We start from the raw sequence: 19,225 nt of genomic DNA, 5'->3' as shown, positions 1-19,225 counted from the left end.
CTGCATCAGTAAAATGGGCCCGGCCCTCCCAGCAGCTGTCCCGAGAACTGCACAGAAATGCAAGCTCTGGGCCCCACCCCGCCAGACTGGAGAGAAAGGCGGTGGGATTTAGCTCTCTGTATTTTAGCGAACCCCAGGAGACTGACGCCGCTTACATTTTGAGACCCACTGTATAATTGTGGCCAATGACATGAAATAAAAATAGTTTGTAGAAAGAGCTTGCCAGATACTAGATGCTCCGTCGATAGTAGTTGTGGCCATTATTACTCCAGAAAAAGAAAGGTATTTGGTTGCAGAGAAATTGAAGGTTGAGCAGGTGTTTCCTGTCTTTGAAGTATATCTTTAGTTTCTTGCTTAGAGAAAAGGAAAACCTGCAACAAGTCTCTCCAACAGAACACACACCCAACAGCTACTTCTGATGTATGTGGAAGTTAACGCTTCTTTTGGACTTTGACCTTTTTTTTTTTTGAAAAGCAGACTATGATTAATATTAGAAGTTTTACAATTTAAACTTTTTTTTAAGATTTTATTTATTTATTTAACAGGCTGAGTTACAGACAGAGAAAGGGAGGGACAGAGAGAGGTCTTTGATCTTCTATTCCACTCCCTAAATGGCCCCACTGGCCAGAGCTGAGCCTATCTGAAGCAAGGAGCTTCCTCCTGGTCTCTCATGTGGATGCAGGGGCCCAGGCATTTGGGCCATCTTTAACTGCTTTCCCAGGCCATAAGCAGCTGGATTGAAAGAGGAGCAGCCAGGATACAAACTGGCACCCATATGGGACTCTTGGTATGGCAGGCAGAGGCTTAGCCCACTCTGCCACAGTGCTGCCCCCAATTTAAACTATTTTAATTCAAATTTCAACTTCCTTATGCTGCAGTTACTTTGAAATTGAAAAATGTGGGCTACGCTTACAGCAAGCAGGTTAAACTGCTGCTTGAGATGCCTGCAGCTGGGATCACGGTGTCTGGGGTCAATTCCCGCCTGTGCTGCTGACCCAACTTCCTGCACCCTGGAAGGCAGCAGATGATGGCCCAAGTGCTTGGGTCTGTACCACCCATGTGGGAGACCCAGTTGGAATTCTGGGCTCCTGGCTTTCAGCTTGGCCGAGACCCAACTGTTGCAGGCATTTGGGGACTGAACCAGTAGATCAAAGATTGATGTCTCTCTCTCTCTCTCTCCCTTTCAAATTTACATAATAAATAAACTTTTTTAAAATTTGACAGTTAGAGAGAGAGAGACAGAGAGAAAGGTCTTCCTTCCGTTGGTTCACCCCACAAATGGCCACTACGGCCGGAGCTACACTGATCTGAAGCCAGGAGCCAGGTGCTTCCTCCTGATCACCCAAGCGGGTGCAGGGCCCAAGCACTTGGGCCATCCTCCACTGCCCTCCTGGGCCACAGCAGAGAGCTGGACTAGAAGAGGAGCAACTGGGACTAGAACCCAGCACCCATATGGGATGCTAGTGCCGCAGGCAGAGGATTAACCAAGTGAGCCACGGCGCCGGCTCCCAATAAATAAACTTTTAAGAAGATTAAGAATATAATGGTTGACCATGAAAAAATAAAAGGCACAGATTTATTTCTAGGGAAACCAAGTTTCATGTGCCACAGAAACCACAGAAACTGTATTGCTTATCTTTTCCTTTTTCTTCATTGCAGAACCTTCAGAAAAGGGCACTGATTTAATTGGAAATGTTAAGATTGCCCAAAAAAGTATTAACTAGATTGGATCAAATTCAAGATGATGAAACCTACCTGGAAAATTTAGCAGTTCAGAGAAATGCTTCTGCCTTTTTTGAAAAATATGATCGGAGTGAAGTACAAGAACTACTGACCACGGCACTGGTTAGCTGGTTGTCCACCAAAGAGGACGTTCGCTCTCAACTAGACATCCCGTGTGGAATTATGACTCAGATGAACAACTTTGCCTTCTCCACTGCGATCCTGCTGACTCCGGTGGACTCAGATGCCCTCCTAGACTACAGGGAGGTCCATCAGATCATAAGGGAGTTGGCCGTTGGAATTTATTGCTTAAATCAGATCCCGTCGATCAGTTTAGAAGCTAATTATGATCAGAGTTCATCTTGTCATTTACCTCCAGCCTATTATGATACCAGAATCGGACAGATTCTGATCGATATTGATTACATGCTCAAAGCGCTGTGGCATGGAATCTACATGCCCAAGGAGAAACGGGCCCGCTTCTCGGAGCTGTGGCGCACCATCATGGACATTGACCCAGATGGGAAGCCGCAGACAAGCAAAGATATTTTTGCAGAGTTTAATGCAGCAGGTAAGATAACCTAACCATGTAAAAGTAATATATCTGTTGCTCAGTTTGTATGGCTATCATTTCTGGACATAAATTTCTAGGTATAATCATGATTGTTCAACGTTTTCTAAACTCCAAAGAATCTTTTTAATAAAATTTCTGCTTTTTAAATTGTCACCAAAAAGTATGTTTTGTGTCAGGCATCTGTCTTCTTTTGTCTTTTTACTTTTTTAAGATTTATTTATTTATTTGTTTACTTGAAAGGCAGAGCAACAGCAAGAGAGAGAAACAGAGACAGAACTCTTCTGTTTGCTGGTTCACTGCCTTAATGGTAGCCAGGCCAAAGCCAGGAGCCAGGAACTCCATCTGCCACGTGGGTGCAGGGGCCCAAGCACTTGGGCCATCATCTACTGTTTCTGACTTCTGGTTTTGGCCTGGCCCAGCACTGGCCATTGCAATTATGTGAGGAATGAACCAGTGGATGGAAGATTTCTCTTGATTACCCTCTCTCTCTTTAACTGAGTTTCAAAATTAATAAATAAATCTTTAAAAAAAATTGTGCTCTGGGGCCGACACTGTGGTGTAGCAGATAAAGCCACCAACTTCAGTGCAAGGATCCCATTTGGGTGCCGGTTCTGTCCCAGCAGCTCCACTTCTGATCCAGCTCCCCGCTAACGCACCTGGCAAAGCAGTGGAAGATGGTCAAGTGCTTGGGTCCTTGCACCCATATGGGAGACTTGGGTGAAGCCCCTGACTCATTGCAGACATTTGGAGAGTGAACCAACAGATGAAAGTGCTCTCTCTCTCTCTCTCGCTCTTTCTCTCTTTCTTGCTCTTTCTCTCTGCTTCTCCTTCAATGTAATTCTGAATTTCAAATAAATAAATATTTTTAATGTGGCCTGAAAGGATGTGAGGTAGGGAACAAAAGGTGTCTGGTACACAGTGTGACACATGGGAGCTTGGCTGGCTGCAACCCTTGCTCCAAACTCAGCATTTGAGGTGGAGGGAGTGTATCCTCTCTTCGCTGGGATGATCAGGGAGCTGGCATCCTGGGTTTGTAATTGCAGATAGATAGTAGCAAACTAGCAGCATGAATTGCTACACCCTCATTCATGCCATGAAAATTCATGTCTGGGAAAACAGCATCCTCCCTCCTGACATGACTGGGAAACTGGCTTGAAACCCCATGTGATTGCCTTAAACAGGCTACAGTGAATAACCCAGGAAGTGTGCAGGAAGCCAACCCTTTATCTGGAAGAGTGGACTCCTAGAAATCAGTCTTGACTCTCAGATAGCTTCGTACTCTACCAAACCACCGGCAATAGTAGGAGAGAATAGAGTACACCAAAAACATAGTCATCCTATCTAGATTTCTCAGAAAGGATTTTAATTGAGGTGGATTTTTTGATCTCAATAATTTTTGGATTCTTTGCCTCTTTATAGTAGGTTCTAGGACTGGTAGGAAAGAAGAAAAAGTTGTTATAGCAAAATAGTGGAGGGGAATTTTACTTTTGTTCTTTCACAAAGGTGCTAAGGGAATTGCTTGTTGTTTTAGCAGTTGAGAGGCAGAGTGCCTCTACTGGTTTCACTCCCTAAATGCCCACACAGCCCCTAGGAGCTGAGAATTCAATCCACGTCTCACATGTAAATTGCAGAAACCCAGTTGAGAGCTCACAACTGGCTCCCAGGGTCTTATCAGCAGGAAGTAGAAGTCAGGAGGCGGAGCTGTAAGTCAAACCCATGTACTCCAATGTGGGACACAGATGTCGAAATTGAAGTAGTAAAAATAAATAAAGATGAAACCTATTAAATATCAGCAGCTGGTAACATGAAATGGTTATTATTTTTAATGCTTCTGTTCACTTACTTGTCCTCGATCTGAAATGCCATTCTTTTTTTATTTATTTAAAAAGAACTTTTTAATTTAATGAATGCATTTTTACATAGATACAACTTTAGGAATATAGTGGTTCTTTTCCCCATACCCCGGACCCCGCTCCCATCCCACCTCCCGTTTCCTCTCCCATCTCCCTCTTCGTTATGGATCATTTTTAGTATGTCTTTATATACAGAGGACCTACTCTATGCTAATCATAGACTTCAACAATTTGCCCCCACGCTCCCACACAACATATAGAGTACAGTTTGGGGAGAGAATTTGCAGTTGAGTCTCATATAAACATTCAATAGGGATAGAGGTCCTACCTGGGGAGCAAGTGCACAGTGACTACTGTTGTTCCTTTAACAACTAACACTCTTTTTTTATGAAGTCAGTGATCATCTGGGGCTTTTGCCATGGGCTACCAAGTTATGGAAGCCTTTTGTGACCATAGACTCTGTCGGTATTTGGACACGGCCATAAGCAAAGTGGATGTTCTCCTCTCCCTTCAGAGAAGAGTGTCTCCTTCTTTGATGGCCCTTTCATTCCACTGAGGTCTCACAGAGGTCCTTCGTGTAGGATTTTTTTCCTTTTTGTCACGGAGCCTTGTCTTTCCATGCCTGAGATGCTCTCGCAGGCCTTTCAGCCCGACCAGGAAGCCTTATGGGTGGATTCTGAGGTCAGAGTGTTATTTACTGCGAAAGTCATTCTAGGAGTCTGCTGTGTGGACCGCTTCCCATGTTGGTCCTTCCTTCCTTTTTAATTCTATTATTTTTACCGGATATTTGATGCTATTTATATCATCCCTTTTAAACTTAGGCCGGTCTATCTGTTGCCTTTAACATTTAATATGATCATTGTAACAATGAAGATGGTGTTTATACCACCGATTCTTATGGGTTTGGAGCCCCATGATTAGTTCTTAGGCTGTACCCTGAGAGGTAAGTCTATATATAAGTCTGTATGCCTGTATGCAGAACTAGACTGTTTTACAGTTTTAGACTCCCTCCTCCATCTCTTGTTCCCTTCCTTATTTTTAACTGGGATCTTTTTCCAATTGCCTTAAAATACATATAATTAACTCTGTGTTACATAGTGAGTTTAGTGAAATGCTCTCCTTATACGCATCTCACTCCCCTCTAACCCTTTTCCCCTGGGTATCTCTACTCATTTTTTGAGACTTGATTCAGTCTCTATCAGAACTCCTATCTGCACATACTATAATCTGCACAGAAAATATTCTCTGTTTTGTATTGGAAATACTGTTTTCAGCCCTGTCTTCCTCATTAGACTTTAAGCTCCTTGTTGCAAGCACAGAAAATTGTGTCTTTTCTGTTTTTAAGTTCCCAGCACCTTACCCAGTGCTTGCCAAGTAGTAACTTTTCAATATATGTAGAAAAATTAAATGGCTGATAATAAACAAAGTAAGAGACAGAATTAAAGGAGACTCTTGGGTTTCTGGTTTGACAGACTGAAAGATAAATAGTGCCATCAACTAAGATAGGGAATAAAAGAAAGACATGGGGGAAGGAGAAAGATGAATAAGTTCATCTTGGAATGCTCCTCTGACATTTAGATTTATTTATTTATTTATTTTTAAATATTTATTTATTTATTTATAAAGATTTATTTATTTACCCAAAAGGCAGAGTTACAGAGAGCCAGAAGCAGAGAGAAAGAGAGATCTTCTATCTGCTGGTTCACTCCCCACATGACTGCAACAGCTGGAGCCGAGCTGATCCGAAGCCAGGAGCTTCTTCCATGTCTCCCACGAGGGTGCAGGGGTCCAAGGACTTAGACCATCTTCTACTGCCTTCCCAGGCCATAGAGAGCTGGATTGAAAGAGGAGCAGCCGGGACTGGAACCGGTGCCCATATGGGTTGCCGGCGCTTCCGGCTAGGACGTTAACCCTCTGCGCCACAGCACCAGCCCCACAACTTAATTTCATTCAGTTTTTGGTTCAATCCTGTTTTATTCCTTACTTCATTATGGCTTTGTACATATTCTTCCCTGGTGACGTAACACAATGTGCTGTGATCACATTTCCTTTCTTTAATAACTTTTTTTTTTCATGACATGAGCAATCATGTTACTTTTTTAAGTAGCTGAGTTTTCCATGTATGTTTTACTAACCCAGTGCCAGACTTCGGAAGAGAAATGCTGACCTCTCAGAGAGGCTAAGCATCAGGCAGTGCCCCTCTTCCAGTTCTTCCTTAGAGATGTTTCTCCTGACACCTTAATCCTCCTACCCCATCCACAGCTGACTGCTCGCCAGCACCCGTGCACCCCACTGCCACTCCCAGAACATGGCCGGTTCTTCCCATCCCTGCCTTACCTGAGAGGCTTTCCTCACCTGCTGGGCAGTCCTTGCCATTGGCTCCCCTCTAGGCCTGGGGAGGAGCAGGACTGTGTGGTCAAGGATCAGGAGGGAGCTCTGACATTTCAGCTGGGTGGGGGACTCCCCAGACGTGGTCTCTCTGGGTCTTCTCTCTATGGTCTGGTTTCCTCCCGTCGCCTGCTTGGAGCGAGGGCAGTGACTTTGGGACCAAAGAAGGCGAAAACGCCTTTCCTGGCCCTCACTTGCTCTGCAGCCCTTTTAGTGAGGAAGTGGGAAGGGACTGTGGTATCTGGGGAGGCAGTTTAGGGGTCTAATTGCACCTCAATCAGACCTTGAGCCAATCATCCTTCCTTCTTCGTCGTCATCTTAAAGCTCACTCTGTTCTTCCAGGCCTCCTTGTGGTACTTCCAGTTTCCAACCCTTCCTGTGGTGGGCACTGATTTGCTCCATATTGGCTCCCACCCACCCCCAAGCCACAAAGTTTTAGTGGCATTAACAGTCCTCTGGCCTAACATTAGTTCTGTTTTATTTAACTGTTAGGATCCCTTTAATTTTTATATCATCTCTTTATAATTTAGCATACTCTTTTGAAAAAAGCAGATGAATTATAGTGGCTATTAAAAAAGTTTCCAAACATATTCCTCCTTTTGTATAGATGTGATGAAGAGAAAAGGAAAACAAATGGGTGTGTGTAGGGGGTTGGACATTGATATATCATATATACTTTATAGCACATATGTTACAAACCACATTTTCTTTTTTTATTTAGTAAATATACATTTCCAAAGTACAGTTTATGGATTACATTGGCTCCCCCCCCATAATTTCCCTCCCACTCACACCCCTCCCATCTCCCGTTCCCTCTCCCATTCCATTCACATCAAGATTCATTTCAATTATCTTTATATACAGAAGATCTATTCAGTATATATTAAGTAAAGATTTCATCAGTTTGCACCCACACAGAAACACAAAGTGTAAAAATACTGTTTCAGTACTAGTTATAGCATTACTTCACATTGGACAACACATTAAGGACAGATCCCACATGAGAAGTAAGTACACAGTGACTCCTGTTGTTGACTTAACAATTTGACACTCTTGTTTATGGCATCAGTAATCTCCCTAGGCTCTAGTCATGAGTTGCCAATGCTATGGAAGCCTTTTGAGTTCGCCGACTTCGATCTTATTCCGACAGGGTCATAGTCAAAGTGGAAGTTCTCTCCTCCCTTCAGAGAAAGGTACCTCCTTCTTTGATGGCCCATTCTTTCCACTGGGATCTCACTCACAGAGATCTTTCATTTAGGTCTCTTTTTTTTTTTTCCCAGAGTGTCTTTGCTTTTCATGCCTAAAATACTCTCATGGGCTCTTCAGCCAGATCCAAATGCCTTAAGGGCTGATTCCGAGGCCAGAGTGCTATTTAGGACATCTGCCATTCTATGAGTCTGCTGTGTATCCCACTTCCCATGTTGGATCATTCTCTCCCTTTTTGATTCTATCAGTTAGTATTAGCAGGCACTAGTCTTGACAAACACATTTTCTCCAAAGACTTATTTTATTTGGCTCCAAGCAATTTTCTCAAGCCTAGGTTAATGGTACCATTGTAGAGATTATTATGTTAAAAAGAAAATTTGACAAGAAAGTCCTTGATTTCACCATTAATGACAAATAAATGTAGCATGGGAAGTTTGTCAATTTTTAATTGAGTAAAATCATGTTTTAATATTTGCTTGTTTCAACCAAGACACTCTGTCAAAAAAAAAAATGACCTAAATGAAAGATCTCCACAAGTGAGATCCCAGTGGAAAGAACAGATCATCAAAGAAGGAGGTACCTTTCTCTGAAGGGAGGAGAGAACTTCCACTCTGACTACGACCTTGTCTAAATAAGATCAGAGTCGGTCAACTCAAAAGGCTTCCATAGCCTTGGCAACTCATGACAAGAGCCTAGGGTGATTACTGATGCCATAAACAAGAGTGTCAATTTGTAAAGTCAACAACAGGAGTCACTGTGCACTTACTCCTCATGTAGGATCTCTGTCCTTAATGTGCTGTACATTGTGATTTAATGCTATAACTAGTACTCAAACAGTATTTTTCACTTTGTGTTTCTATGTGTTCTATTGTTGAAATCTTTACTTAATATATGCTAAACTGATCTTCTGTATATAAAGAGAATTGAAAATGAATCTTGATGTGAATGGAAGGGGAGAGGGAGCGGGAAAGGGGAGGGTTGCGGGTGGGAGGGAAGTTATGGGAGGGGGGAAGCCATTGTAATCCATAAGCTGTACTTTGGAAATTTATATTCATTAAATAAAAGTTAAAAAAAATTTGCTTGTTTAATCTTGGTTAGCAGGCAGGTTCTTTGCTTATTTGATCAAGTTAGGTTTTTTTTTTTTTTTAGACAAAAGCAATTTACAGTTTCGAGCCTGAGAAAGCAAGTTACCCTTTTCACCCACACGAGATTCTTTGCTTAAAAAGTTATACCGTTTTCTTGTTATTCTTCCATATTTTCGTTGATTAAAGATAGGACTCATGTTATTGTGTTTCCATGGCATTGTGAGTGATTCCTCCAAAGAGAATGGAACTCTTTTCTTTTTAATTCCACAAATGTCTGTTTTTCTTCAGTCTTCTCAGTAACCCACTCATCCATCTACCTTTCATCTACAGAATCTTATTGGCACCTTCTTGTTCCTTTACTGTCTTGTTAGTAGGAATTCAGGATGAAACCTTGTATTCAATATACTGTATTTATCCAGAAGCCAAGTATAAAGCTTTCACTATCTAAATTTTTTCTTTTTTAACTGGAAAGGTTTGGTTGATATTACAAAGGATCCAGACTTTGATGGAATCTATGATGAAGACATGAATGAAGATCCAACATATAATCCCAACAGCTCTGAAGAAAAAGCTGTGTTCATGAAATATGCTGAAAATATTATGCTAAAGTTGACATTCAGTACCATACAAGTTCAACAATATGAAAATGTCTTTATATTTGAAACAGCTTACTGGCTTACCAATGCCATAAAATATAATCAGGATTATCTTGATATTTGTACCTACCAGAGACTACAGCAAAGATTGTATCTTCAAAAAAAGATTATTCAGAAACATTTTGAGAAGAAAAAAGAAATCAGAGGAGGGCTAGGATACCTAAAGTTAATATGTTTTCTGATTCCATTTCTACTGAGTTTAAAAAAGAAGATGAAAGTCCCATATTTAAGTAGTCTGCTTCAGCCCTTTTCTGGTAAGAGTGTGACTAGAAGTCAAATATAAAATATAAGTATATAGTAAATATATTTTTATATTCAGTGTTTTCTAGTTTGTGGGTCCAGGCATCTAACCTATCTATAACCTGTTATAGGAAAAACAAAAACAAAAACAAAAAAACTTAACACTGATGCAGTTAAAAACTACTTGGTGTATGTATCCTGTACTTCGTATGTGTTTATACCAATCGTATGGGCTAGAGAAAGATTTTTTTAAAAAATTCTGAGTAAACAGAGAAATAAGTCATATTCAGGAAGGGAAAATATAGTAGAGTCATTAATTCTTTGACTATTAATGTAAATTTAAAATGTTATCCCCCCAAAAAATAAAATATAAATTAAAAAAACATGAGGCCAGCGCTGCAGCTCAATAGGCTAATTCTACGCCTGCGGTGCCGGCACCCTGGGTTCTAGTCCCGGTTGCTCCTCTTCCAGTCCAGCTCTCTACTGTGGCCCAGGAGTGCAGTGGAGGATGGCCCAAGGCCTTGGGCCCTGCACCCGCATGGGAGACCAGGAGAAGCACCTGGATCCTGGCTTCGGATCAGCGTGGTACGCCAGCCGCAGCGGCCATTGGAGGGTGAACCAACAGAAAAAAGGAAGACCTTTCTCTCTCTCTCTCTCTCTCTCTCTCACTGTCCACTCTGCCTGTCAAAAAAAAAAAAAAAAAAACATGAAAGGACAATATGGATATCTCTTATCCAATCTTCTCTATAAATTCAATGCAGTTGTTTTTAAAGATTTATTTATTTATTTGAGAGGCAGAATTAGAGAGAGAGAAGGAGAGACAGAAAGATCTTCCATCCGTTGGTTCGCTTCCCAAATGGCCTTAATGACCAAATCTGAGCCAGGCTGAAGACAGGAACGAGGAGCTTCTTCTGGGTCTCCCACATGGGTGCAGGGCCCCAAGCACTTGGGCCATCCTCCACTGCTTTCCCTGGTGCATTGGCAGGGAGCTGAATTGGAAGTGGAGCAGCCAGGACTTGAACCATTGCCCATATGGGATACCAGTGCTTCAGGACAGGGCTTTAACCTGCTGTATCACAGCGCCAGCCCAATCCAATGCATTTCTATTTCAAATCCTTACGATGCTTTTCATTAAAGTTTACAAAGTGACTCTACAATTAATATGAAACTGCAAAGGCTCATGAGTGATCTTGAATTTCTGGAAAAGAGATAGAAATATATTAGCAAGTATAGTATTTAGGGGCTGGCACTATGGTATGGAAGGGTAAGCCTCTCATATGGGTGCCAGTATGTGTCCCAGCTGCTCCTCTTCCAATCCAGCTCTGCTATGGCTTGGGAAAGCAGTAGAAGATGGACCAGAAGCTTGGGTCCCTGCACCCATTTGGGAGATCTGGAAGAAGCTCCTGGCTCCTAGCCTCAGATCAGCTTATCTCTTGCCATTTCAGCCATTTGCGGAGTGAACCAGCGAATATAAGACTTTTCTCTCTGTCTCTCCCTGTTTCTTTGTACCTCTACCTCTGAAATAAATAAATAAAATCTTTTTAAAAAGTATAACAATTAGATGAGGAAATTTGACATTGCAATAAGCAAAAAGAACAGTATATGAGAGAGCTGAAATAGAGCTATGCTTGTATGGAATTTGACAGGACTTCAGTGCAAACTCTTGTTCCTCCCAGATTAGTGCACAATTTGTGCCTTTTCTTTGGGGTCCAAGCATGTAGGCTTAATGTGAGCTCTCTATTCAGATGGAAGATTTTCGGTAGAAATTTTGCAGATCATTTTTTGAGATTTTGTATCATCAGAATTCACATGGTGAAGATTATTTCTATGGACTGCTTTTAAATGGAATCACTGGTTTATACTCTGCATGTGTGTTGAAGTAGAGCACTGTACCCTCCAGGTGTGTACAAATATAACATGTGAACATTTTTTAAATAAAAGAAGCAAAATAAAATCCAGTCCTGACAATGCTTGTTCCTTGAATGTGGAGCAGCATGTATGGAACTGGGAGCGCCTTGCTTAAGGGGCCATTAACCGTGTCTATAAGGTTTTGTTCCTTGAATCATGAGCAGCCAATATGTCTAAATATTCCAGTATGTCTAAATTTTAATATTGCTGGGTGTTGATATCAGTGTGTTATATCATTGCACGTTTTACCTTCCTCAAAATATGTTTCTTATATTGATTGAATGGTCAAAATACTAGACAACCCTGATTCTGAGATTTTAGAAATTTTATTTTATTTTATTTTTTAAAATAAGTTATATATTTGGTTCATTACTTTCCAGAAATATGGACTGGTTCTTTTCATCAAATGAGAAGTGCCCGTCTGTTTTTTTTTTTTTTTTAATAGAGTCTTTTAACCTAAACTGGTTCAGGTAAGTTTTGATATTTAATCAAAGATTCTCTAAGCATAGAATTTCAAGTCTTTTCTGATACGTAGAATAGTGTTTTGACTATAGTTTTTGAAATATCTATAAAATGCAGCTAGAGAAGATGCTCAAATATATGATACATATTACATTTCAGTGTTCACTATATATACATTAAGAACATAACTAATTCAGACATTTTAATTCCATGTAGAATTTTTTTTACTTTATTTATATCAATGAAAATTTAGATATCCGAAACATGGTTGTATGCTGTTCACTTTTTAAACAACTATTTGTTTTTCATTCTTGGAGATGACAAGGTCAAGACAGAAAGAGAATTGCCTCCATTTATTTATGGACAAGACTTTAAATGCCAGAATTTTTACTACAAAGAGAACCAATATTTTCACATGCATGGAGGAATTGAATTTGATATCAGCACCCCTTCAATTGAGAATGCTCTGGAAGATTTTAAGGTTTAAGTTACTATCATTCGTAAGATAGCTTGTCATTTCACAACTCTGCTACTCTGTTCTCCAACCAGAAAGAGCCTCTGTTGGTACAGGTGCCATGCAACTCTTCAAGTGACTTTTCTTGCATCTCACTAATTTTTTCACACATTATCTTCACATACATAAATTAAAGGCAACTGTTTGTAAGACACTGTGTTGGATGTCAAGGGTTATGTGATCAGTAAGCTAGGCACAGCCATTGTCCTCACAGAATTTACAGACTTCTAATGGATCATATTTGCCCTAGAATTGTTATCCAAAGAGTACAGTAGAAATTCCTGACCATCCACTACATATTCTTCCCTTTTCCTCAAAGATTAGTATTAGAAAGGTGAGCCTGGGGCTGGTATTATAGTATAGTGAGTAAAACTGCCATCCCATATAGGTGCCAGTTCTAATCCCATCTGCTCCACTTCTGATCCATCTCCCTGCTAGTGCTTCAGGGAAAGCAGTGGAAGATGTCCCAAGTGCTTGGGCACCTGCATCCACATGGGAGACAGGGAAGAAGCTCCTGGCTTCAGTCTGGTCCAGCCCTGGCTATTGTGGCCATTTGGGCAGTGAACCAGCAGATGGAAGATCTCTTGATATCCTCTCTCCATCTCTCTTTCTCTCTCTCCCCCACCCCTATCCCATAACTGTGCCTTTCAAATAATTAAAATAAATCTTAAAAAAAAATAAAAAGAATACAAATCCTTTAGAGTTTGGGAACAGTAATTCTTCACCTGGAATTTAGTATAACCATGATACATTTCAGTTGTCATTATGTATTACGTATTATGTATTTTTCCCACATTCTCAAAGTAGGGATGGGGATACATAAAATTCCTATCAAGGTCTTCTGGAGTTTTATATAATTTTTAAAATTTAGTGTATATAATTACATAGAGAAGTCTTATAATTGTTGATATTTGTTTAAAGATAAGTTTTTTTAACATAACTCATATTTTAGAACAACTTGGAAAAAATACGAGACTGTGCTGCTAATACATTTGCAGAAGATTCAGGATATAAAGAATATTACTCAATACCAGTCATGGAATTTTATGGAAGAAGGTAAGGACTTTCAGTAATTATTCACACCCACCATTTGTTGGAAGTTAGAGAATAAGAAAAAGGCCAAAATGCATGGGCTCGCTTCAAACCTTAGGAGGTGGAGATCCTAGACCAGTAAGTGATGACACTGACTCAACAAAGTAATTAAGTGTTTTGGTTATAACTTCATGCTCTTTGATGCATTCTGTAACTGTATAGTAATCCTCCAAACTTGTAATCAGTGCTTATAACTAGCACAGTGGGTAAGTAGGGATGGAGATGGGGAATGAATCGTACCAGTGGACTGAAGGCAATAGACTCTGCACACAACCCTTTACAACAATTTAAAATCTCTTCCTGCCAGCTGTTAGTGTGTCTGCAATGTTGTGGGGGTGGCATGTTTCCTTGGTATTTCTAGAGTCTTTTACATGCTGCATTGTTGGATTTTCACATCGTGAAAACTGTTGGAAATTTAGGAAATAGAGAAAACCTTTGAATTGCAAATGAATTAAAAGCATGTAGGAAGGTTTTATTTGGGGTTTGTTGTTGTTGTTGTTTTTTAAGGCATGGAAGTAGTTGAGAGGATAAGACTGAGTCTGTAACCCTGGTGAATGGTAACTTTCAAAGGGGGCTAGAAAGGAGCAAGGGAAAGAAAGCAAAGGAAACTGGATGGGAATGATGGAGGTGGAAGAGAACCAAGCGTGTGAGAGATCATAGAAACCAAATGGGGAAAATCTTCAGAATATGCAAATAGCAAAGAGCATCAAATGCAACCGAGAAGCCTCATCAGTTTGACTGAAGGGAGCCCTCTATGTTTGGCTAAGGCTTGGTAATCAAACTAGAGGAGAGTTGTGGTTGAAAGAGGCTAGTGGCAGAGAGTTGGAGGATGCAATAGAGAGAGTCAATGAGATGTGAAGAAGTAAAGGCAACAATTATAAATTTTTTTCAAGATGTGTGGCAGTGAGAACAATAAGAGAAATGAGGCTGCGGGGGTAGCAGGATAAGGGACCAAAAGGAATCTTTGAACACTGCCTAGCCGTACATGTAGTGCTAGAGCTGAGGTCAAAGGCCATTTGGCTAATGACTCTCATGATTTCAAAGAGAACCAAGTAGCAGGCACCGGATGTGTGTCTTCCTGGAGGGAGGGCCTCTCACTCAGGGACCCAGCACCTGTTGGCACTCTCCATGAACCATCCTTGCCAAACCAAATAGTGTCCCGGCGGCACTCGCACACACGCCTTTGTGCTCCAAGTTCTGTCAAGCTTCCGGAGCGCAAGTGATCCTGAGAATGCAGAGAAGCAGCTGGGGTAAAAGCTGTTCTTGGTGAGAGGTGATTGTGGCTGAAGGAGTATGGTTATGCTGGCTTACTGTTGTTGCATCGAAGGAGATCCAGACACGAGGCTGTAGTGGAACTCTTGCTCTAGTGTCTGACTAATGCACAGCGTTTGGTCATGAGTGTTGCTGAATGGTAGATAGCTAGACATGAATTTGTTGGTTTCCCAACAAATGTACACTGGTTTCCCAGACCTAACCAAGACAAAGTAAAAGTAACAGCTTCAGGTACAGTAACAATCAGTACTTTCCTGGCTTCCTCCTAGAGAACCTTCAGTCGCTTATGAAATCCAATCTCTACCAGTTACTCCTAGGATCTCATATGCTAATGAACCAGCATTGTCAGCTACCATGACGTATCTTCAGTTTCTTCCCTTCCTGTCCAGCTCCCTGTGATGACACACCACTATGCACACAGAGCCAAAAAAACCTCATGAAGACAACTGAGCACTAGTGTCATGGTTGTCTCTGACATTGCTGCTCCTGGTTGTGGACCTTCTGCCACCGCAGGGGCTGGCTCCTTCCCATGCGTGGTCATGTGCATCAACCCCGAGACAACGTTGAAGTCAATGCCAGTGAAGTAGGGAGAATTCTTTCTGCAATTTTATTGGTTTAAAGGAGGTACTGCCTTGAGTCCCTAATAATCTTTTGGGAAAACAGCTCTCTCAGTCATTTTGCTTGCAGTTGCTCTTTTCTGTGATACGGGATCCATACTCTGTGGGAGCTGGACTAGAGACCTACAAACATGCCGTCTCAAAATCCCATCTTCAATTTTAGGGGCATTGTCACTAGAGCAAGCTCATGGGTCTTTATAGTCTCTTTCTTTGGGCTAACTTATTTTATAGGAAATTCTTGGCCCCTTATGAAAATAAAACCTGTTCCATTGTTCCTCCAGTCATGCCCAGAGTCACCTAAATCTTTGTTTTGGTATAGGCTCAGCTTGCAGTCTTCCACCATACCAGAATTTAAAAAAGATAAGGGCACCAGTCAGATACCCAGTGATTTGACAGTCCAGAAATGCAGAGCTCATGAATTATTAAGATGGCAGTTATTGGAACGTGGGTGGATTGACAATGGTACAAAATGTCCTGTTTTTGGAAGAACATTACTAGCATCATGAGACTGCTGTGGACGTACAGATGCATCAGAAATCAACTGTGATAGATAATGTGGCAGGTGCACCAGGGAGGTGTGGCAGTGGAAGCTCCTCACCATGCTCAGTGCAGGTTCCCAGGGAGAAGAATGTGGTGGGAGTTATTTTACAAGTCATTTTAAGGTTCTCTTAAAGTCCTTACTCATGACCACACGTAGGGTTTTCAGTAAGAACAGAAGTATGTCACAATACAGGACTTGAATGAGGGCGCCACGGCTGAGATAGTCACTTACCCTTGGAATGTTGAATCTAGGCTTTCAGTGCTTGTGGTAAACATCTGTGTGGGGGCCAGTGTTGGCCTACATGCAGGACAATGAATCTCACCTGAGAGTTATAAAATTCTCTGGTCAGAAACTCTGAGTAGAATGACCTTCAGCATCACTTGTTTTTCCAGTTTCTAGAGTAGGAGAACCCTCTGTAGGAAGATTGATTTGTATTGGATGGCTGAACTGAATTGCTAGGAGAAAACAGCCCACCTACCTTGGTGTGTCTTCAATTTGTAAGTCTGCTGCATTACTTGAGCAGTGGTCTAAAAGTGCATCACTGAGTACCAATGTTACCAAAGTTACAAATGTAGCAGTGAAGCCAGAGATGACTCCCTGGAGAGCACACTAAACACAGAGGTCTGGCCCTGGGATTCTCTTGGAGCAGGATAATGTAGAGCTGAGACAGCCTAAGATATCCAGTGTGAGCCACAATGCCTATACTTATGGAGGCAGTCTTTCGGAACTTGGTATATCCCTATTGAGGTTTGTGGTATTCACTCTTATCAGTGTGTACATTATCAAAAAAAAAAAAAAAAGAAGCTGTCTTTTTCTAAAAATTAGTCATCCAATAAAAATCAAGCATCCAAGTCTGATCCACACATCTCCTAAAGGGCCTAGAGCCTATGGCCACTGTGGTTGGAAGAGCACATCAGCCCCCAGATCTCTGTAGGATTCAGAATATCTGCCTCTTCGTTTTCGAGGCAGGGATCTAGTAAGCTAGCAAAGTCCCCATTAATGAAGGTGGCATCTCCTAAGCCAGGACCTACAGACAAATGACAAACCCTACTATAGTCTAATACTATAGCTGTGATGCATGGGTAAAGACAGCCTGTAGTTAATATCCTTGTGGTCTGTTTTCCTTTCAAAGGGGAGAGGATGAAGTATGGGAAGAATAACACCCTGGAATACAGGTGATCAGATCTTCAAACATCTCCATCCATGCACTGAGAAAATTGCACTTAGAAATGGAGGCAAAGTAGAGTTCAGGGAAGAGACAGTGTTAATCTTTGGGTAACTCGTAACAGTTTTCCTAATTCATAACAGCCTTCCTATCACTGGCCCACAGAAACCAGCGATTTTCCCTCAGCTAATGGGCAAAGAGTTTCCTTAGCAGAGAGTCACTAACTCATTTCTCCAGAAATTAGTATGAAGAACAAATCTCTCAGCATTATCTGGAAAACTTACACTTCCTAAGCAGCAGAGTGAAGAGCTCTGGGGGAGAGGGGAGGACCATTGTCAATCATTCTATATTTATAGCAATAAACAGTTGTATCTAAAGAAAAAACCCAGCAAACAGTAACAGGATTCCCACTGACAGAGGTAGGGTCAGCAGCTAAATTATTCTCTGATGGAATGTGAGATGGGGATCGTTCCTTGTGGAGGGAACTGGAGGAAGGCTGTCATTTGTTATTTGTGATGGTAGGCCACTCCAGGGAACAGTAACTCAAAATGTTGTCACTTTTCCATTCCAGTGTGAGGGACCCAGGGTTATAAACCCCACCTAGGCACCCAGGAAGCTGGTGGTGGTGTGGGGGGTGTTCTCTAGTTTAATGCTGCAACAAATAAAACCCAAGGAGCCAGTGATGCCAAAAAGCATCATTGCAGGTCAGATTCAAGGTAAACCCCCGGAAAAAAAAATACATATATAATTGAATCAAAAGAGTAGGAGGAAAGTCAGCTGCAGGTTAGAAGATGAGCTCAGACCTCCTTCAGCCAGAGGTTGAGCCTCCAGTAACTTTTAGGCACTACCCTGATCACTGATGTGGGAAGGACAAGTCAATCCAAAATGCTAGAGTAATGACTGGATTATTAAGAGTTGAGGGTCTGGCGTTGAGATACAGAGGGCTAAGCTGTGACTTGGGACACCTGTATCCCATATCAGAGTCTGGGATCCAGTCCTGCTTTCACCTCTGCTTCCTGTTCAGCTTCCTCCTCATGCACCTGGCAGGCAACAGATGATGGTTCAAGTACTGAGTTCCTGCAACACACACATGGGAGACCCAGTTGGAATTCCTGGCACCTGGATTCAGCATGGCCCAGCCCCAGGTGTTGTGGGCAGTTAGTGAATGGACCAGCAGATGAATGATATCTCTAGCTCTCTGTCACTCTACCTTTCAAATAAAGATGAATAAATATTTTAATAATAGCTGATAACCATGTTAATATATTTATTATCAACTAGAATTTAAGCTACATTTTTTTTGTGTTTGTTATAGGAAGATTGCCAGCACAGAAGAAAAATCACAAGGCACCTCAAAGTTAGAAAAACATCTTTTTTTCTTTCTTTTTCATAGCTATTATGTGATTTGTTTTGAACTTGAAGCTTTCTATCAGCAGCTGTATAAGACACAGTGGTGGGGAGCCATAAATGAAATTGTGAACAGTCTGAGAGTGAAAAGACTTCCACTGACAGATGCTCAATTGCATGACCAATTTAAGAAAAAATTTGGTTTCAAAAAAGCTATGAAATGCAAGGTATTTCTGTGACTACCATATACTTTAGTATTTGAAGTTATGTATTATTCATATATGTCTCAAATGTTTATCTTAGGCATAAATAGTAGGTTAAAGTCCTTAACTTGAAATAAAAATTATGCATTTTTAGTAGCTGAAAGGCTATAAAATCATGGGTTATAAATGTCTGGCAGAGTATAAAACCTGTTAATTAATGGGCTTGTGATTAATGTTAATAGCGGCAAATATTTGTTGATTGCTTATTTTGTGTGCTGGTCACTATCGTAAATCAACAAACTCTTCTGGAGAGCTAGTTCTTTTATCATTTCTCTCACACGGTGGAGAAATTTGAGGTTCAGAGAGTTAAGGATCTCATC

The 19,225-nt window shown here is 41.2% G+C and overlaps 1 protein-coding gene across 5 annotated transcripts in view; it reads left to right on the top strand.

Annotated features, from left to right (window-relative positions):
* Nucleotides 1–19,225, top strand: part of ANKAR (ankyrin and armadillo repeat containing) — a 65,136-nt gene that overhangs the window by 398 nt on the left and 45,513 nt on the right. For 4 of the 5 annotated variants that reach the window (XM_051849351.2, XM_051849349.2, XM_051849347.2 and 1 more), the window contains exons 2-6: nucleotides 1,660–2,293; nucleotides 9,301–9,738; nucleotides 12,412–12,575; nucleotides 13,561–13,664; nucleotides 18,611–18,869. In XM_051849351.2, coding sequence (XP_051705311.2) covers nucleotides 1,693–2,293; nucleotides 9,301–9,738; nucleotides 12,412–12,575; nucleotides 13,561–13,664; nucleotides 18,611–18,869 — 1,566 coding nt within the window. In that variant the 5' untranslated portion in view covers nucleotides 1,660–1,692. The remainder of the gene's footprint in view (nucleotides 1–1,659; nucleotides 2,294–9,300; nucleotides 9,739–12,411; nucleotides 12,576–13,560; nucleotides 13,665–18,610; nucleotides 18,870–19,225) is intronic. The other variant, XM_051849350.2, reaches the window with a different exon arrangement.

This window comes from Oryctolagus cuniculus, chromosome 3 (genome assembly GCF_964237555.1).
Source record: "Oryctolagus cuniculus chromosome 3, mOryCun1.1, whole genome shotgun sequence".
NCBI classification, from domain to species: domain Eukaryota; kingdom Metazoa; phylum Chordata; class Mammalia; order Lagomorpha; family Leporidae; genus Oryctolagus; species Oryctolagus cuniculus.
The sequence above is the reverse complement of the archived record's forward strand: the minus strand, read 5'-3'. Positions and strand labels throughout refer to the sequence as shown.